Consider the following 18,043-nt stretch of genomic DNA (forward strand, 5'->3'; position numbering starts at 1 on the left):
AAATTGCTGACAAAAATCACAGTCCTGGAACTTTTTTTTTTAAATTTCTGGCAAAAACTCAAGACTTTAGAATATCTCGCTTAAAAAGCAAGATTATCTCGTTCTGGGGTCATCCCATGTCAATTCGACCAACGTTTTTGAGTCATGTCTTTCGATTTTGCTCAATTTTTTTTTACAATATCTACCCACCCAGTAAGTAAGAAAACCGCAATCAGTTTGGTCCCAGCCCCCTCAGGGGGCGGGTGGGGGGCTTCCCCAGGGACTTTGACGGCTCCCCAACAGAAAATCCTTCATCCCCCACCCTTCACCCCTCCTACACCCTCGAAAACGTACATTTTGACATATCACACGCCATTATTTATGTAGTTAAATTTTGAATTTTTCGCTGTTTTCATCCCCTTCATCCCCCACCATTCACCCCTACGAAATTTTTTTTGTCAAATTCGTCATCTACACCCTCAAAAACATACATTTCGACATATCACACATTATTATGATCAAATTTTGAATTTTTCACCCCCTTCATCCCCCACCATTCACCCCTACGAAAAAAATAGTGTCAGATTCGTGATCTACACCCTCCAAAACATACATTTCAACATATCACACGTCATTATGGTCAAATTTTGAATTTTTGACCTCCCTCACCCCCCACCCCATACCCCTACAAAAAAAATGTGGTCAAATTCGTATTCTGCGACCCCAAAAACATAATGGAAGATATCATTTTACAATAGTTTTTGGGTTTATTGTAAGTTTTTGAATTACGCCCGTTTTGAGGGTGCTCACAGCCCACTGTGGAGCACCCCCACCCCCAATTTGGGGCCAAACTTTCAAAAAAAATCTGGGGCATGTGATATATCGAATTGCATGTTTTTGGTAACGCTGAACACGAATATGACGTTAGATTTTTGATTGGTCCCCATCCACGGTCCCCAGCACCTCCCCAATTGGGGTAAAAGTTCAAAATAGTGTTTTTTTTCGTGCGACACATCAAATAGTATGTTTTTGGAGACGCTGATTACGAATATGACGTCAGATTTTTGATTGGACCCGTCCACGGCCCCCAGCCCATTCCCAATGAGGGCAACCTAAAAAAAATGGTTTCAATCGTGTGACACATGAAATAGTATGTTTTCGATATCACTGAACACGAATATAGCAGTAGTTTTTCAAATTGACCTCACCCATGGCTCTCAGAACCACCCCCTAAAAGTCCAAAAAAATTTTTGGAGGCCTTAGATGGGGTCCAACCAAAAATCTGACGTCATATGCGTGTTCAGCGTTACCAAAAACATACAATTCGATATATCACATGCCCCAGATTTTTTTTTGAAAGTTTGGCCCCAAATTGGGGGTGGGGGTGCTCCCTCTCCATTAAGAGATCCCATCTCAAAACGTAAATATTTCGAAAAAAAGTCAAAAGGTACATCTATGGACATTTTTTCAGAATTTTAAATGGTAGCTCCCACTTACAGCGCCATTTTGGAAATTTCAAAATGCTTAAAAAGTTCGAAATTCAATACCCTTTCGAACTGTGAAATCAGTTTTGATCAAAGTATCATAGTTTTGGAGGAATGTGCTGCTGAAGTTGAGTACCTCGAGACAATGTGAAAATAATGGAAGCACCCCCACCTGCCCCCTGAGGGGGCTGGGACCAAACTGATTGCGGCTTTCTTACTTAATTACTGGGTGGGTAGATAATGTAAAAAAAAAATTAGCGAAATCGAAAGATATGACTTTCAAAATCGCCTTTTTGTGGTCGAATTGACATGGAATGACCCTCTGGCAAAAATTGATATTTAAAAAAAAAGTTTTCTCGGCTAGAGTCAGAACTTCTATCAATTTCTCACAAAAAATCAGTACTTATTGAAATCTCTGGTCAGAAAATCGAGAGTTTTTCGCAATTCTTGCAAAAATCATAAATTTTTTTTCAGAACTTTCTCGACTGTGGCAAAAAACCGGGAATATCTTGAATATTGGGCAAAACTTCTGTTTTAAAAACTAGACAAAATTAGGATTTTTTTTTAAATTTCTGGCAAAAATCATGGCTTCTCTAAAATCATAAAAAAATCAGGATTTTCTTAGATCTTGCAAAAACCAAGACATTTTTGAAATGTTGACAAAATTCATGATTTTGGGCAAAAAATTGGGACTTGTTTGCAATTATTTTGACTAGAAAGTAGGAAATTTTATAGCAAATTTTTGAATAGAAGTATTTTCAGAGGCAGTTCAAAGCCATGTTACTTGAGGAGCGAGGAAGGGAGCTGGTATCACATCATTTTGCCGACAAAAAATTATCGCAGGAGTGTGTAATTTTCCTTCAACCCATCCCCCACCCCTTAAAACCACCTCTGCATATTTCAATTCGGATGTTTTTCATTAATTCATATAAAGGTGAACTTCAAGCTTGAAAGGAAGTTGATCGTTGTGCAAAAGTTCCTCCTACAAAACGTTAATAACAATATGAAATTGTTAGAAATTAATCCGTATAGCGTTTGATTGATAGATGATAGGACGATACCTACCTCAACAACAACAACAACCGGGAAAAAAGGGGTAAAAATACTCTTCGAAGAGTATAGTTAACGATCGAAGTTATTGTTTTTTAAATTAACACGTTCGAGAGACTAGAAGGAGAGAAAAAAATATATAAGCTAAAATTTTTCGCACTCTCTAAATTAAATGGCATAATAAAGTCAACCCATTAAAGAGCTGGTTAATTAATTAAATACCGAAACTAATTAACCATAAAAGCCGCCTAACAGAAATACTCGAACGCGATATCATTAATTTTACAGCACGTCTAAATTTCGCGATTATTAATCTTATTCGAAGTTCTCACACATTTTGCTCTCTGCTGTTTGCTGTTTAGTGTTTGGTGTTTGCGTATAACCGGCTATTGTAGGTGTCGGGTTGGTATATACATTTCTCTGGTGATGTTGTTATGACCTTTGACGCGAGTTGTTGCAACATTTGCACAATGCGGAGTGTTATGGGCTGGTTTTCAAACACGTGTTAGCATTTGGCGAGTTTTTCCTCTTATTTTTTCCTCTCGATATAGAGGTACCTACGTACATTAGAATGGCGAGGTTTTCATTCTCGATGGCAACGATGCGATGGCGTCAGCTAAAATGTATATCTTGTTCATGACGTTGCGGCGAGAACTTGATGGTTTGATGGGGGAGGGGAGGGGGATGAGAGGCTGAGGCGGGCGTTCAATTTGTATCGAAATGCATTGAATTTTACGATATTTTGCGCGTGGTTTGCATTATGAAAGCTACCAGACACCGTATACACGAATGTTTTTTTCACAGTATTTTGTATACTTATGTTTTTCTCCCTTCTATGGGGTGCTGAGGGGGGCTCATATCGACGTGGTTTGCAACGTTTTCCATTCTCGCGGCGTTAGGCAGGCTTTACGAAAATCCCGAATTATAAAACGCACAAGACGTTCTAGAAGAGTAAAAATTTCCATCTCGATACCAAATGAACATTTTGCTAAATTGATACAATAGAAATTTTCGCAAATTACGTGTCATTTGGCATGTTTGTCGAATAATACCCACTTTTCGGAGATAATAATAGCGTATCGCTGGTGTAATATTGCTCCAAAATGTACCAAGTTTTTTTCTCTGATTTTCGTATTTTTTCTGCGAGTAGGGGGATGTACAATTGTTCGAGTATTGTGATAACAATGCACCATATTGTCTGCTTGTATAAGCGGGGTATTAAAAAACTCTACTCGAATCGACACAATAATACGTATTCATTTTCGTATCGTTTGTCGTCGCATAACCGCGTTCGGATAATTTTCCAACTTTATAACGATGACCTGCGGTTACTTGGGTGATACTTCGATTTATACGCTAATGAACGAGTATTGTCTGGCTGGAAACGAGATACTACGTAGACGTACTACGCGATGTACACAAATATTCGAGCATCGAGTAAACGAGTCATTTCGCTACGCTATAAGAGTAAGATTCTCTCTCTTGTGCTTTATCGTCAAAAGCGCTTTATTCCGTCTGTATGATCTTTTATGTATCAAACAATATTCATTCGTCGTGGTTGGAATGCCTGTGTGCACTTATTAAACTCGTGCCAGTGTTTGAGTGAAACATTGTTGCATTTAGCTGACACGTTTACGAAAAGGACGTCTTGATTTCTCGAGTACCAAGGTTTAGATACGCCGCTGATGAGAGAGTAAATGAATCACTTTGAGGGATTAAAAATAAATATGGCAAAGGAGTCAAGATTTTGTGATTGTAAGTATGAAGTGTCGAAGGTTTAATTTTTTTCAATTAATTGAAAATTCTGTATTTTAGTAGAAAAATACGACGAGGAATCGTCTTTTGGTTTATAACCAGGAAAATTATCGGAAACCCGTGTAGGGATGGGTTAAGGCTATTCTCTACCCTCCTGTTATCAGTAAAATTTTGATGAAAACTATGAACTTTGACCGGGGATTGTGGGAAAACTATTGGACGGATTTTCGTGGGGTTTGATTTATTTTATTCAGAAAACATTCAAAAGCGAGGGTATGTCGAGATATTTTTGATTTATGTCATTTTGTGGTGGTCATTGGGAATTGAATGGAGGTAGTACTGATGCTCAGATCTCCGTTGGAAAAGCTAAATTAGAAAATATGGCTACATACCCTCGCTTTCAATGATTAAGTATTAGCATTGGTGAAAAAAAATTGAAACAATTTTGAAAATTCACGGAGAAATCCCCGTCTGAAGTTTTGATGGGAGCGGGTCGCGGGACATAAGTACGACTAAATTCGTTCACTCGATTACACGCAATCTTATGAACAAATGATGAAAATAACGAACAAATCGGCTTCATATTTCGAACGTTTTCACTGGGGGTAGAGAATAGCCTTAAGAATATCCTTATGGTACCCTCTGCCTGTTGTAAAAGACGACTAAAAGAGGACCAGGCAAGCGCGGAGGCCTAGATAGCAGCCCTATCACTGTGATATAACTGGCATGGCTGGTAACCAAGTCAGACAAAAATCTACCTTACTCAAAATACACAAACAACAGGAAACGGATGGAACAATGGGATCCCAGGCGGAGGTGAACCCCTGGTTAAAATAAAAACACATGCAAACGAAAGAAAATACAAATTCAGAAACTGGAATGTAAAAGGATATGCAGCCAAGGATGCAAAAATGAACGAAATTCTAAGCAGCAGAAATATAGACTTTGCTGTGATGTCTGAAACAAAGAAGAAAGGAAGTGGAACAATCGAATCTGGAAATTACATCGTTATCTATAGGGGAGTTGACAAGAAAACCAGAGCTGCAGGCGGAGTGATGTTACACATACATAATAAACACTGCGAAAATATCAACTCATACAACATATGGCATGAAAGAATTGTATCAGCAAAGATTGAGATTGAAAAAAGACTTTCTTACAATGATCGGAGTATATGCACCAGAAGAGGGAAGACAGGACTGAGGAGCAAAGTGAAGAGTTCTACAAGCAACTACAGAGGGCAGTACAAGCAGTAAATCCAGAAGATAAATTGATAATAGCGGGAGACTTGAATGCTCAGGTAGGAGATAAGCGTGTAAAGACAGTAACTGGTATGCATGTAACAGAAGGAATGAATACAAATGGGAAGAGACTGATAGATTTTTGCACATTTAATGGACTAAGAATCATGAATACATTCTACCAACACAAAAAAGATCACAAGATGACATGGAGTAATACAAGAGGACAAAGCGCAATGATCGACCATTTTATAGCCGATGAAAACGCCGCAAAAAATTCTTGGATGAAAGAACATACAGAGGTCTAGAAATAGGCACCGACCATCATTTTATTCAAGGAGTAATGAGAATGGAAACAACAAGAATACCAGCCAGGAAAAATGAAAAGATCAACACAAGAGCCCTGGATGACCCAATACAGCCATTGGATGGTCGGGTGACCCGACCATCCAATGGCTGTACCAAAGACGGATGAACATCATAAGTGAAGAGATACCAAAAAGCCAGAACATAGAAGAAGAATGGAAAAATATCAAATCCATTTCCAAGAACTCATACAAAAGAAAAGACAGGCATTTAGAAAATTCATGACCTCAAAAAGTGAGGTTTATGATGAAGAATATCAAAAACAGTCGGCAAAAGTCAAGAGAAAGTCTAGGAAATTGCAGAGAGAGAGCTGGGAACAGTCGGCAAAAGTCAAGAGAAAGTCTAGGAAATTGCAGAGAGAGAGCTGGGAAAATTTCATCATATTCCTGGAGCATGACACATACAAGTTATGGCCAAAGTTGTATAAGATTATAAGGAGAATTGACGCAAATTTTAACGAAAGAGTAGGTTTGTCAAAAATTAAAATCAATAATGCAAAGGAATATTTTGAGGAACTCTGGAGTGACAAAAATGCGCAAGATACAACAATAGAAGCTGAAATTGGAGTAACAGAAGACAGAATTTCATTTAAAGAGTTACAAGAAGCTTTGAAAACAGCAAAAAATGCAATAGCTCTAGGAGAAGATGGCATACCAACAGAATTGTACAAATATGCAAGTGGTGAATTTAAAGGAAGACTGCTGGAATTCCTAAATAGGATGTACTAAGAAGAAAGGGTACCTGAAGAATTCAAAACAGCAATTGTAATACCACTGTTCAAGAAAGGTGATATGTCAAACCTGAAAAACTCCTGAGGAATAAGTCTACTCAACACCTGCTACAAGATATATGCAAAAATACTGGCAAAACGACTGGCAGAACATGCAGAAGAAAAGTTGTCAGAAAGTCAAAACGGATGTAGAAAAATAAGATCATGCACTGGCGCAAGTTATACAGTAAAACTACTGATGGAAAAAAGGATCGAATACAACCTAGAAACACACATGTGCTTTATAGACCTGGAAAAAGCATATGATAGGGTCAATAGAAAAAAACTGAAGTCCGAAAAGATGAAGAAATAACGTATAAAATGCTAAAGGTAATAAACAGTGTATATGAGAACATTAGAATAAGAGTACCAATTTGAAATAAACTCTCAGAACAAGCAGAAATAAACAGAGGAGTTTGCCAGGGATGCTCACTGTCATGTGTTTTATTCAACATGTACATGGATCTCATGGTAAAAGAATGGCAGAAGATGAAGCCAAAAGGAATCAAAACAGACAGAAGACAGGAAATATCAACAGTGCTATTCTCAGATGATCAAGCAGTACTAGCTGAAACAGAAGATGACCTACAGAGATCAATGTACAATCTAACAAAGACATCAGAAAAATATGATATGAGAATATCATCAGAGTAAACAAAAACAATGGCTTTCAAAGGAAAGGAACCAGTAAGAAGCAAGATTGTAATTAATGGAAAAATCATCGAACAGGTGAATAATTTCAAATACCTGGGAAACACGATATCATACCAGGGAGAAGTAGATGTTGGTGGAAAGATTGCAAAGTTCCTGAGAGTCATAGGACTGATAAATAGGACCCGGAGAAGCAGTAAGGTGCGAACAGAAACAAGATTGAAGGTGTACAATACCCTAGCAATATCATTGATGACTTATGGAAGCGAGGTATGGGCACTGAAGATATCTGATAAAAGAAGAATAACGGCAGCGAAGATGAAGTTCATGAGGAGAACGGCAGGGGTGACTCCCAGAGACAGAGTCCTATCTGAGAAAATAACAGCAGATCTCGGAGTGAAGCCAGTCATGAAGAGGATAAAACAGTATAGGAAAGATTGGAGAAATCGTGTCAAAAGGATGGAGGAAACAAGATCACCAAAACAGGTCCTCCAATATACACCAACGGGGAAGAGAAGCAGAGGGAGATCAAGGAGGAAACTCACTGATACCTCAGGCTCATCCTCAACAGGTTCCACACCGTAGCAGACAGGCCAACAGGTCTACACCGCTTACAAGGAAACGACGACGACAAAAATTAGCGGAAAATGAGAATAATTGGGGAAAGTGAGGTATAAAGCTGAATTTTTGGTATATGGTAATTCCCTGCCTAATCGGCGGATTGTAGCACAGGGGGGGAGGGGTCTGCGAAACAACGACAAATGACGCAAACAGGACATTTTTAGATTTTTTTTTGACGAGCTGTGGGGCTTCATAGTCCTTCAAAATGACCGAAAATGGAAAATTTCAGTTGCAAATTGCTCCGGTTGTACGTGGTACAGAATTTTGAATGTTTACTTCAAGTTATTTTGTCTCTGAATTTCCAAATACCTGCTGAAAAAGCAATCCTTTAACACGACACGATTTTCACTTAGAAGCTATTAAAAAAACTACCTTCAGAGTTTCATTATTATGTTTCGAAAATAATTCGACAATTTATCGTGTAGGTACAAGTAGGTACTGAAGAAAAAAAGGTGTTGCGAAAATATATTTTTAAAAGGTATTAAGTATTTGATAGCTGTTAAAGGAACAATTTCTGCTGAAATTTTGGCAAAATTCCACATTTAAAGTAGCCTCCTATCGATGGGTATTACGGTATTAGTAAATTTGATTTTTTTTTTCATTTTGGTAGTAGGTAATAAGAAGAATGTAGATGTTTCAAAATTTTCTTTTTTTGGCCCATTTTACGATATTTTTTGTAATGTATGATTTATTTACGCGTTTGTGTATGTATATTACAGGGTGATTAAGGTTACTCGGATGGAGTACGGAGGCAATCCACGTCTCGAACCGTGTTACTGTGAATTTATGACGGTATAAGAAAGAATACGATTGGACGTGAAACTTGAAAGGGTAAGAAATTCATATACTGCGCTTTTTTTTTTATTCATGCTCCGTTAGCAATTTTCAACCTATACGAGATATTGTGGTAAAGCGAAAGGGAAAAATTGCCTATTTTTTCGTCTTGAGAAAAATTTACATCGTAGAAATATTATACTTAGGTTCTTACTGACTATGGTACTTGAGTCGTGAGAATCTCCTATATAACCATCATCACTTCCATCCCAATTCCTGGTGAGGCGGGGGGGGGGGGTGTGGACGAGAAGGTGAGCCTCGCAGTTTCCACATTCCCCTTTTTTAACGAAAAAAATTGTCAAATCGGGCCAAAATTCGCTGTCTCTTCAAAAAAATTTTGACGTGCGTGAATTTCCTGTAATGAGCTTGGTAGGATCGAATTTATTCTCTGAGGTTTGTGTGCCATACTCAAATGTCCAAAAATTACTGAAATACCGATCGGTGATTTTCAAAATTCTTGGGACATTTTCCCCTCACCTCCTCCAAACAGTTTGCCTGTCTGAAGATCTTGGTGCCTCAAATTTTTAAAATAAATTATTAGTTATTAAGAGCAATAAAATTTGAATTTTCGAAGAGGTACTGCACCCCCACCCCCGTTGATCATGGCTTCATAAAGGGTATTCCACGGTAAGATAGGCGAAATGGCCCTGTTCCCAGATTTGGAAAATTATGATGGATTATTGTTAGGTAGGTACCTCCAATGAAAATTTTTGAGCGGAATTTCCAAACGCGTTTTTTACGAGAAAAATTCTGTATCCATGAGTTGTGGGGAGAAAATTTTGGTACCGCAAGGAATGTGTAGGGGAAGCATGGGTCTTTCAACAGGATTTTTTTCAAAACTTTTTAGCAAATTATTGTTTTCTCACAGGGGAGGGGGTAAAAGGGTAAAAAATTTCTGGGGGCTGTTTTGGTTCAAAGGGCGAATATTGGGGTGCTATAGATTGAAAACAATCAAAAATTTAAAAAAATTGCATCATTTTCCATTTTTAAATTTTTTGAAAAATTGGGGGGGGCATTCTGGCACCACTTTTTTTTTACATAGAGGGATTGAAACTTCGTAGGATTTATTTTTTCATCAAATGGAACAACTTCGGGGGGGTGGGAGCAAAAAAATTCCAACTTCGAAAATAAGGACCACCCTAGTGCAGGTGCCATAATACCTCATCTCTTGACTTTGCTGCAAAGAGGCGGCGTGTGCGGGCGGGTTGCTCAGTAGATGAGCGTTTTGACAACCTTGTGAACACATTTTCTAGGGTAAAATTTGACGCTAAACATTTTTGTTCCTTGTATTTTTCGCATATTCCACATTATTTTGCAAAAAAAACGCGAAAAACGCGTATTTTCCAGGGTTTTTTGCAAATATGACCATTTTGCAGGCAGAATTTCGATTTTATGGATTGGTAGTAAGAAAGTACTAGTAAAAAGACACATTTTGGCGAAAACAGTTTTTTGGATTACCCATATACTCCGGAGCTGTGGCGGTTCAAAGTTTTCTTTTGTCAATTTCACCCCCACCACTATGGTAAAAAGTTTTGAAAAAAATCCTGTTGAAAGACCCATGCTTCCCCTACACATTCCTTGCGGTACCAAAATTTTCTCCCCACAACTCATGGATACAGAATTTTTCTCGTAAAAAACGCGTTTTTTGGCTATACAGACCAAGGGGGGTGGGTTGGGGGCGGAAATTCCGCTCAAAAATTTTCATTGGAGGTACCTAACAATAATCCATCATAATTTTCCAAATCTGGGAACAGGGCCATTTCGCCTATCTTACCGTGGAATACCCTTTTGGACAATTTATAAAATTCATCATTGATGATGAAATTGAATCTCTTCTTCGCTACTTTGGGTGTGGTTCATTCGGAAAAATTGGTGGAAAACGTACTAGAAAAATTTCTAGATGTGTATTTTAAACATTTTTAAAATTCGGAAAATTGATTAAATTGACTGAAACATGGCGCCTTCTTTAGCTCGAGCAAAAACTAATTTTAGAATATGAATTTTTGAAGGTTTTTGCAAAGTTCAAATCTATGCCATGGTAATTTTAATCGATTAATTCAATTTTCAGAAAGCAAAGGTACGCGCTAAATATGTATTAAGACTTTTCTATTGAACCTTTTTTGAATTATTGAGAAAAAAATCAATTTTTTTTACACTTTGATAAAAATTAGCCCAGATTAACCCCATTCTATGAAACTTCTGAAAAAAAAGCAATTTCAGAATCGAGACTTTTTTTGAATTTCAGCAAAAAAATGAGGACTTTTCTCCAATTCATGGCTAAAAAATTAGAAATTTTCCTTTCTGGCAAAAATTACAATTTTTTTTGAAATCTTGATAAAAATCAGAACTTTTTCGAATTTTTGAAAGAATCTTGGAACTTTTCAAAATTTTTGGCAAAAAATCAAGACTTTGGAATCTCTCGCTTGAGAAGCAAGATTTTCTCAAACTGGCTAAAATTGTTTTTTTTTTTTTTTTTAAAAAAAGAAGGTTTTATCGGATAGAATTAGGCAAAAAATCAGCACTTCTTTAAATCTCTGGTCAGAAAATCGAGACCTTTTTCGCATTTCTCGCAAAAGTCGTGACTTTTTTCCACTTTTGGCTGAAAAATCGAGTTTTTAAAAATCACAATGACCTGGTTTGAAATACTGAAAAACAATCAGGACTTTTTTTACTCTCAAGACTTTTTTTTAGAATTTTGACAAAAATCATGATTTTGGGCAAAGAATCAGGAAGGGCAGAAAATTTATTTTAGAATTTTGGATGTAAGTATTTTTCGTGATTGAAGAAATTGAGATTCGAAAATGTTGATTGAAAACGGAATTTCCCAATTTGACTTCATATTTTGGAACAATATACTCGTATAAATCGTGAGATTTCTAAAAGTGAATGATACTTTTTTTGATGTGGTCATCACATAGGGTCATTCCACGTCAATTTGACCAAGAAGTGGGGGGGGGGGTTCGGCGATTTTTTTGAAAATTTTCCTGTGGAAAGACCTTCCGAAGGGATGACCAATGGCGCAAATCGCAGCCCTCTAGCCCATTTTTAAAGGCAGCCAGGGGGTGTCAAAGTTTTCAGTGAATCTGAAATATCATCCATTTCAGCAGTGGATTACTCGATAACCACGATACCTACCAAAATGGAACATTTTCCCATAGTTAGGGGTTTTGAAAGGCTTTTTGGTGATATCATAAAAATCAGTGTTGCCACTTTTTTTCGTACAAAAAATAAGCTCAAAAAGTTTCGAAACGTAGTTTTCACATCGTTCCGACTCTCAAAAATTCTGAAAAAAATATATTATGGACAACTTTTCATGCTGAACAACATATTAAAAAATTGGGATGGTAACATGTTGCAAAATTGATTTTAAAAAATTCAAAGTTTGCGAAAAAATGCGATTTTTTGATTTAAAACATGAAAAAAAGTTTTGATAAGTGAAGTTGACTCATTTGACCCCTACTTTTACATATCTTTTGAAAAAGTTGAAAAAAACCTTTCACTCGATGAAATGAACTCCACACAAAAAAATCAAAATTCGAAAAGATTCAAAAAAGAAACGAATTTTTATTTTTTTTTTGCGAGTGTAATTTTCATCAACTTTTTCATGAAATACGTCAGAAAGAGGTCAAAATAAGACAACTGAATAAATTTAAACTTTTTTTAATGTTTGAAATTGAAAATTGAATTTTTTCGAATTTTGATTACTTTTGTGATCGGTCCACAGACAATTTTTGAAAAATAAGTACAGGATCCAATTGTTCTTTATGTATTGAGTTGGTATTTTATCTCTTTAGACGATTAATTGTTATAAATCACAATTTTTGAGGAGATCTTGTAGACATTTTGGAAAACAAGATGCGTTAGAATTTTCGAATTTTGTGTCTGATATTTTTTTACATCGAAATACTTGATATTCAAGTGATTTTAAATCGAATTTTGTATGGTTACCATTCATAAAAAAAAATTATTTTCCAATTTTGATATTTGCGCCTCTCCCTTTCCTTTTTCAGAACATTTTAAATAGTCTGATTTCTGTGTTCCTGGTTTTATCCTTTCAATTTTCTAGTAACTTATTAATTGTTTCGTTTCTGTTTTTTTTTCACGTAAACCAAGGATTTTTGATTTCCTCGAGTTACTTTGAATATCTGATTGTGAGAAGTTAATTTCGAATTATTCGCGGTTTTATTACTATTATTGCTGAAATGTAATCACGTCATCAAAATCATATTACCACTGTACTAAGCAAAAATTGAAGGGTTGAAAGTGATTCTCACTGAAAAAAATCAGCTTTTGAATCAGAAATTTGCATTTGACCAGAAGATCTCTCTCGTCGAATTTTCAAATTCTTCGAATACCTGTATTATGTTCGTAATTTCAATTTACGTAAGAAATTGTCTTACGTAGTAAATATTCTGGCAAACCTTTGTCGTTCTTTCGATTCAATTTCAGCATTCAAAGTACTCGAAATAACGCGAACCACCACGTGCTCTATGCTGGCAAATTGAATAATGTAATATCTATTATATAGTATACCGATTAAGAGACGAAAATTTACATTTTGAATGCATTAACATCAACAGTTTAAAAGGAAAATAGTGCAAAATGTATGATCTAGTTGATGGGTGAAATATTACCTCGTCGTCGTCGCCGCACAACCAATGGAATATCTAACGCGAAATGTAAATTAGAGAAACGAACACGGTGTTAATTTTAGCATTTTTTTTTTCGCGTACGTATACTTTTTTCTCGTTTAAAGCTCGTTAATTACACGGGCCCGACAGCCTCGTAAATGATGACTGTTAATGTTTTACAATGACTTTAAGTGGCCTGGCACGACATAAGCTGTTTTTCTACGGCGATGGAAAAAGCTGCTCGAAAAAAGGTTCAAAGTGGAGCGATTTGTTGGCATTAGGGGGTATTTACGAATATATAAAGGCGCGAGTAAATTGTTTTGGTTTTACGAAGAGATGAGTCATTGCGAGAAAAAGTACTATACGTATGACAATATGGGGATGGGGTGTTGATTTTCACACGAGTATAATTAATCGTTTAATTTTATTATTTTTTTACGCTGTGGTATAATTTTTATAAATACCTGAGGCTTGTCGATGTCTCGTGCAGTTGTTGGTGTGCAGTAAAAATATAAACATAACACCGACAGTTTGCTTCAGCATGTCCCAAGTGACGTACATAATGTGTCAGGTAAATTGTACACGATTTTTTTTTATTATGATTTAACGACGAAAATGCATCAGGCGATAAAATACAAATTGCGTACGCGACAATCGTATGTGGAAAAAATAGCGTAGGTAATGTCAATACTCGTAGAAAAAAACAAGGCAAAAGAAAAAATAATAATACGTATTATAAATAAAAAAATTGAAAAAAAAATTCGAAGATTTTTTTTACAAAATTAAACTAAACTGTACATACAAAAAAAAAAAATGCATAAATACAAAACGAAACGAGAGACGAGACGTACGCATTTCGTAAAATAGAGGGAAAAAATTCATATTATACGTAATTTTCAGCGCATTTCGAATGAAATCCGTGTATAGAGAGGGCTTCGATTCGCAACGAATTCCATAGGAAGACTGAAGCTTGGCGAGTCTGGTCTCGGCGTGTAAATCTGTATAACGTGCTTCTCGGCGTGAATTCGCTGATCGAGTGCGAAGAGCGCAAGTCAAGATTTTCGAGAAGATGTCACTTCCTAATATACCGTAATTATTTACTCGATGCTTATACGTGAACAGTCGGTTTTTCTGCGGATAAGACGCGAGTAAAAATTGTCTTCTGTCTTCAGTTTTGCCTACGTATTTGTCGCTCGCTCTTCGCACTCTTTGTGCCATGCCGCCGCCACCTTCGTCGGCGTCGCCGGATTATGAATGAGCGAGACTTTTTGATGGGCGTTTTTATTGCCACGACTGGCAAAAATTTACGCGCTATTGTTTCGAGTGTGATTTCAACGAGCGTGTGTTGCTGTGTTACTATCAAGCTTGGGTTTCTATACGTATGTATTTTGTGTATGGATGTAGTACGTGCGAGTTTGATTTAAAGCTGCTGCGGCGGATTTTGTTCTTCGTGCTGTACGGTGTAATGTGGGGTATTGTGGTACGAGTGGCCCTCGAGGGTGTTTGATGATGATGGCGGTTGTCTAGTTTGAAATTAATAAAGATGTAGAAGTCACTAGCTCGTATGTACAGGTTGCTAGAAATTGAAATCTTGCTGTCTGGGGAGGTTTTATTTAAAGTTATCGCGAGCTTGATGGAATGAGAGGATTTATCCGGACTAATTCCTACAAAAGGCTTTTTTGAAGGGTCCTGTAGTGGAAGGGGTCCTATTCTCAACGATGTGTACTATGGTTTTGAGTAGTTCTGAGGCCTCTAAAAGTATTTTGAATTTTACAGTTTTTGAAAAAAAATCGATAAACATGTAGTAGTCGGGGAGCTCGCATAGGATCTATTGCAACCCCCCCACATCGATCCTCCGGGACAACTTTTTTATTAAAGAGGAAGTTCCTGGAACATTTCTGGCACTTGTACTCAGAAAAAAATGGCCCTACTTACAAAATGGCGGCCATTTTGTTTGACAGGTCAGCCGAACAAACCGTACAGAGGTAGATCGGAAGATCAGGGAAAAATTTATCACCTGTCAAAATTTCAAGTGCCAAAGTGCCTTTTTCAATTTTTGGTGAATTATTGAAAATCAAATAGGCCTAAGGCCAAAAATGAGGGAAAAAATCAAAATTTTACCAAATTAACCAAGAAAGCTGAAATTTGGGATATACCCTATTTTCGACATGCCAAATCGATTGGAAGCCGTTTCAAACCGTTTTGAGCAGTTCTGGAGCCTCCAGAAGATTTTTGAAACTCGAAATTCCCACTGAATTTTATCAAATGGAGTTGGAAAGCCGAAATTCCTTCTGCGAACTAATTTCAATACGCTACGAAGTCAACTGCAGGTGGATTTTGAGCCGTTTTGGAGCCTCCAGCGACTTTTTGAAAATTACTGGAGCCACCAGTAGATTTTTGTAACTCGAAATTTCCCCAAATGTAGATGGAAAGCAGAAATTCATTCTGCAAACTAATTTAAATACACTACGAAGTCGACTGCTGGTGGGTTTGAAGTCGTTTTGGAGCCTCCAACGACTTTTTGAAAGGTTGTATGGTGCTTTTGGAAAATTTAAATTTCCAAAAAGTAGCTGGAAGCTTCAAAACCATTTGAAACCACCATGCAGTCGACTTCATATCGTATTGAAATTAGTTTGCAAAGTAACTTTCCGCTTGCGAACTCTCATTTGATGAAATTTTGTGGGAATTTCAAGATTAAAAAATCCGGTGGAGATTCCAGTAATTTTCAAAAAGTCGCTGGAGGCTCCAAAATAACTTGAACCCACGTGAAGTCGTCTTCAGAAGGTGTTAAAATTGGAGTGCAGAGTAAATTTGGGCTTTCCATCTCCGCTTGATGAAATTTTGGGAAAATTTCAAGTTTCAAAAATCCACTGGAGGCTCCAGTAATTTTCAAAAAGGCCCTGGTGACTTCAAAGACATTTGTTGCAGAATGAATTTCGACTCTCCATCTCAGTTTGATGAAATTTTAGAGAAATTTCGTGTTTCAAAAATCTACTGGAGGCTCCAGTAATTTTCAAAAAAGTAGCTGGAGGCGTGAAAATAACTTGAACCCACCTGAAGTCGTCTTCAGAAGGTGTTAAAATTGGAGTGCAGAGTAAATTTTGGCTTTCCATCTCCGTTTAATGGAATTTTGGGGAAATTTCTAGTGTCAAAAATCTACTGGAGGCTCCAGTAATTTCGAAAAAGCCCCTGGAGGCTACAAAAGACATGAGTTGCAGAGTAAATTTCTGCTTCCCAACTCCATTTGATGAAATTTTGTGGGGATTTCGTGTTTCAAAAATCTGCTGGAGGCTCCAGGAATTTTCAAAATGTCGCTGGAGGCTCCAAAATGACTTGAACTCCTCTGAAGTCGTCTTCAGAAGGTATTAAAATTTGGAGTGCAGAGTAAATTTCGGCTTTCCATTTCCGTTTGAAGAAATTTTGTGTGAATTTCATGTTTCAAAAATCTGCTGGAGGCTCCAGTAATTTTTAAAAAGTTCCTGGAGGCTACAAAAGACATTAGTTGCAGAGTAAATTTCGGCTTCCCAACTCCATTTGATAAAAATTTGTGGGAATTTCGTGTTTCAAAAATCTGCTGGAGGCTCCAGTACTTTTCAAAATGTGGCTGGAGGCTCCAAAATGACTTGAACTCCTCTGAAGTCGTCTTCTGAAGGTATTAAAATTTGGAGTGCAGAGTAAATTTCGGGTTTCCATCTCCGTTTGATGAGCTTTTGGGAAATTTGAAGTTTCAAAAATCTACTGGAGGCTCCAGTAATTTTTATAAATTTCCTGGAGGCTGCAAAAGACATTAGTTGCAGAGCAAATTTCGGCTTCCCAAATTCATTTGATAAAAATTTGTGGGAATTTCGTGTTTCAAAAATCTGCTGGAGGCTCCAGTAATTTCAAAAAGTCGCTGGAGGCTCCAAAATGACTTGAACCCACCTGAAGTCGTCTTCTGAAGTTGTTAAAATTGGAGTGCAGAGTAAATTTCGGGTTTCCATCTCCGTTTGATGAGCTTTTGGGAAATTTGAAGTTTCAAAAATCTACTGGAGGCTCCAGTAATTTTTATAAATTTCCTGGAGGCTGCAAAAGACATTAGTTGCAGAGTAAATTTCGGCTTCCCAACTCCATTTGATAAAAATTTGTGGGAATTTCGTGTTTCAAAAATCTGCTGGAGGCTCCAGTACTTTTCAAAATGTGGCTGGAGGCTCCAAAATGACTTGAACCCACCTGAAGTCGTCTTCTGAAGGTGTTAAAATTGGAGTGCAGAGTAAATTTCGGCTTTTCATCTCCGTTTGATGAAATTTCAGGGAAATTTAAAGTTTCAAAAATCTACTAGAGGCGTCCGTAATTTTCAAAAAGTCCCTGGAGGCTTCAAAGACATTTTTTGCAGAATGAATTTGGGCTTTCCCACTCTATTTGATGACATTTTTTGTGAATTTCGTGTTTCAAAAATCTGCTGGAGGCTCCAGAACTGCTCAAAACGGGTTGAAACATCTTCCAATTGATTTGCCATGTCGAAAATAGGGTATATCCTAAATTTCAGCTTTCTTGGTCAATTAAGTAAAATTTTGAATGTTTCCCTCGTTTTTAGCCCAAAGTTTTTCAAAAATTCACCAAAAATCGAAAAACGCACTTCAGCGCTTGAAATTTTGACAGGTGATGAATTTTTGCCTGATCTTT

At 37.0% G+C, this 18,043-nt stretch overlaps 1 protein-coding gene across 1 annotated transcript in view; it reads right to left on the minus strand.

The window, feature by feature from the left end:
• The window catches only part of DIP-gamma (Dpr-interacting protein gamma), a 268,534-nt gene extending 254,181 nt beyond the window's left edge, over positions 1–14,353 (minus strand). Inside the window, exon 1 of the mRNA XM_065366972.1 lies at positions 13,846–14,353. Coding sequence (XP_065223044.1) covers positions 13,846–13,942 — 97 coding nt within the window. The 5' untranslated portion in view covers positions 13,943–14,353. The remainder of the gene's footprint in view (positions 1–13,845) is intronic.
• Positions 14,354–18,043: the final 3,690 nt, after the last annotated feature.

This window comes from Planococcus citri, chromosome 5 (genome assembly GCF_950023065.1).
Source record: "Planococcus citri chromosome 5, ihPlaCitr1.1, whole genome shotgun sequence".
NCBI classification, from domain to species: domain Eukaryota; kingdom Metazoa; phylum Arthropoda; class Insecta; order Hemiptera; family Pseudococcidae; genus Planococcus; species Planococcus citri.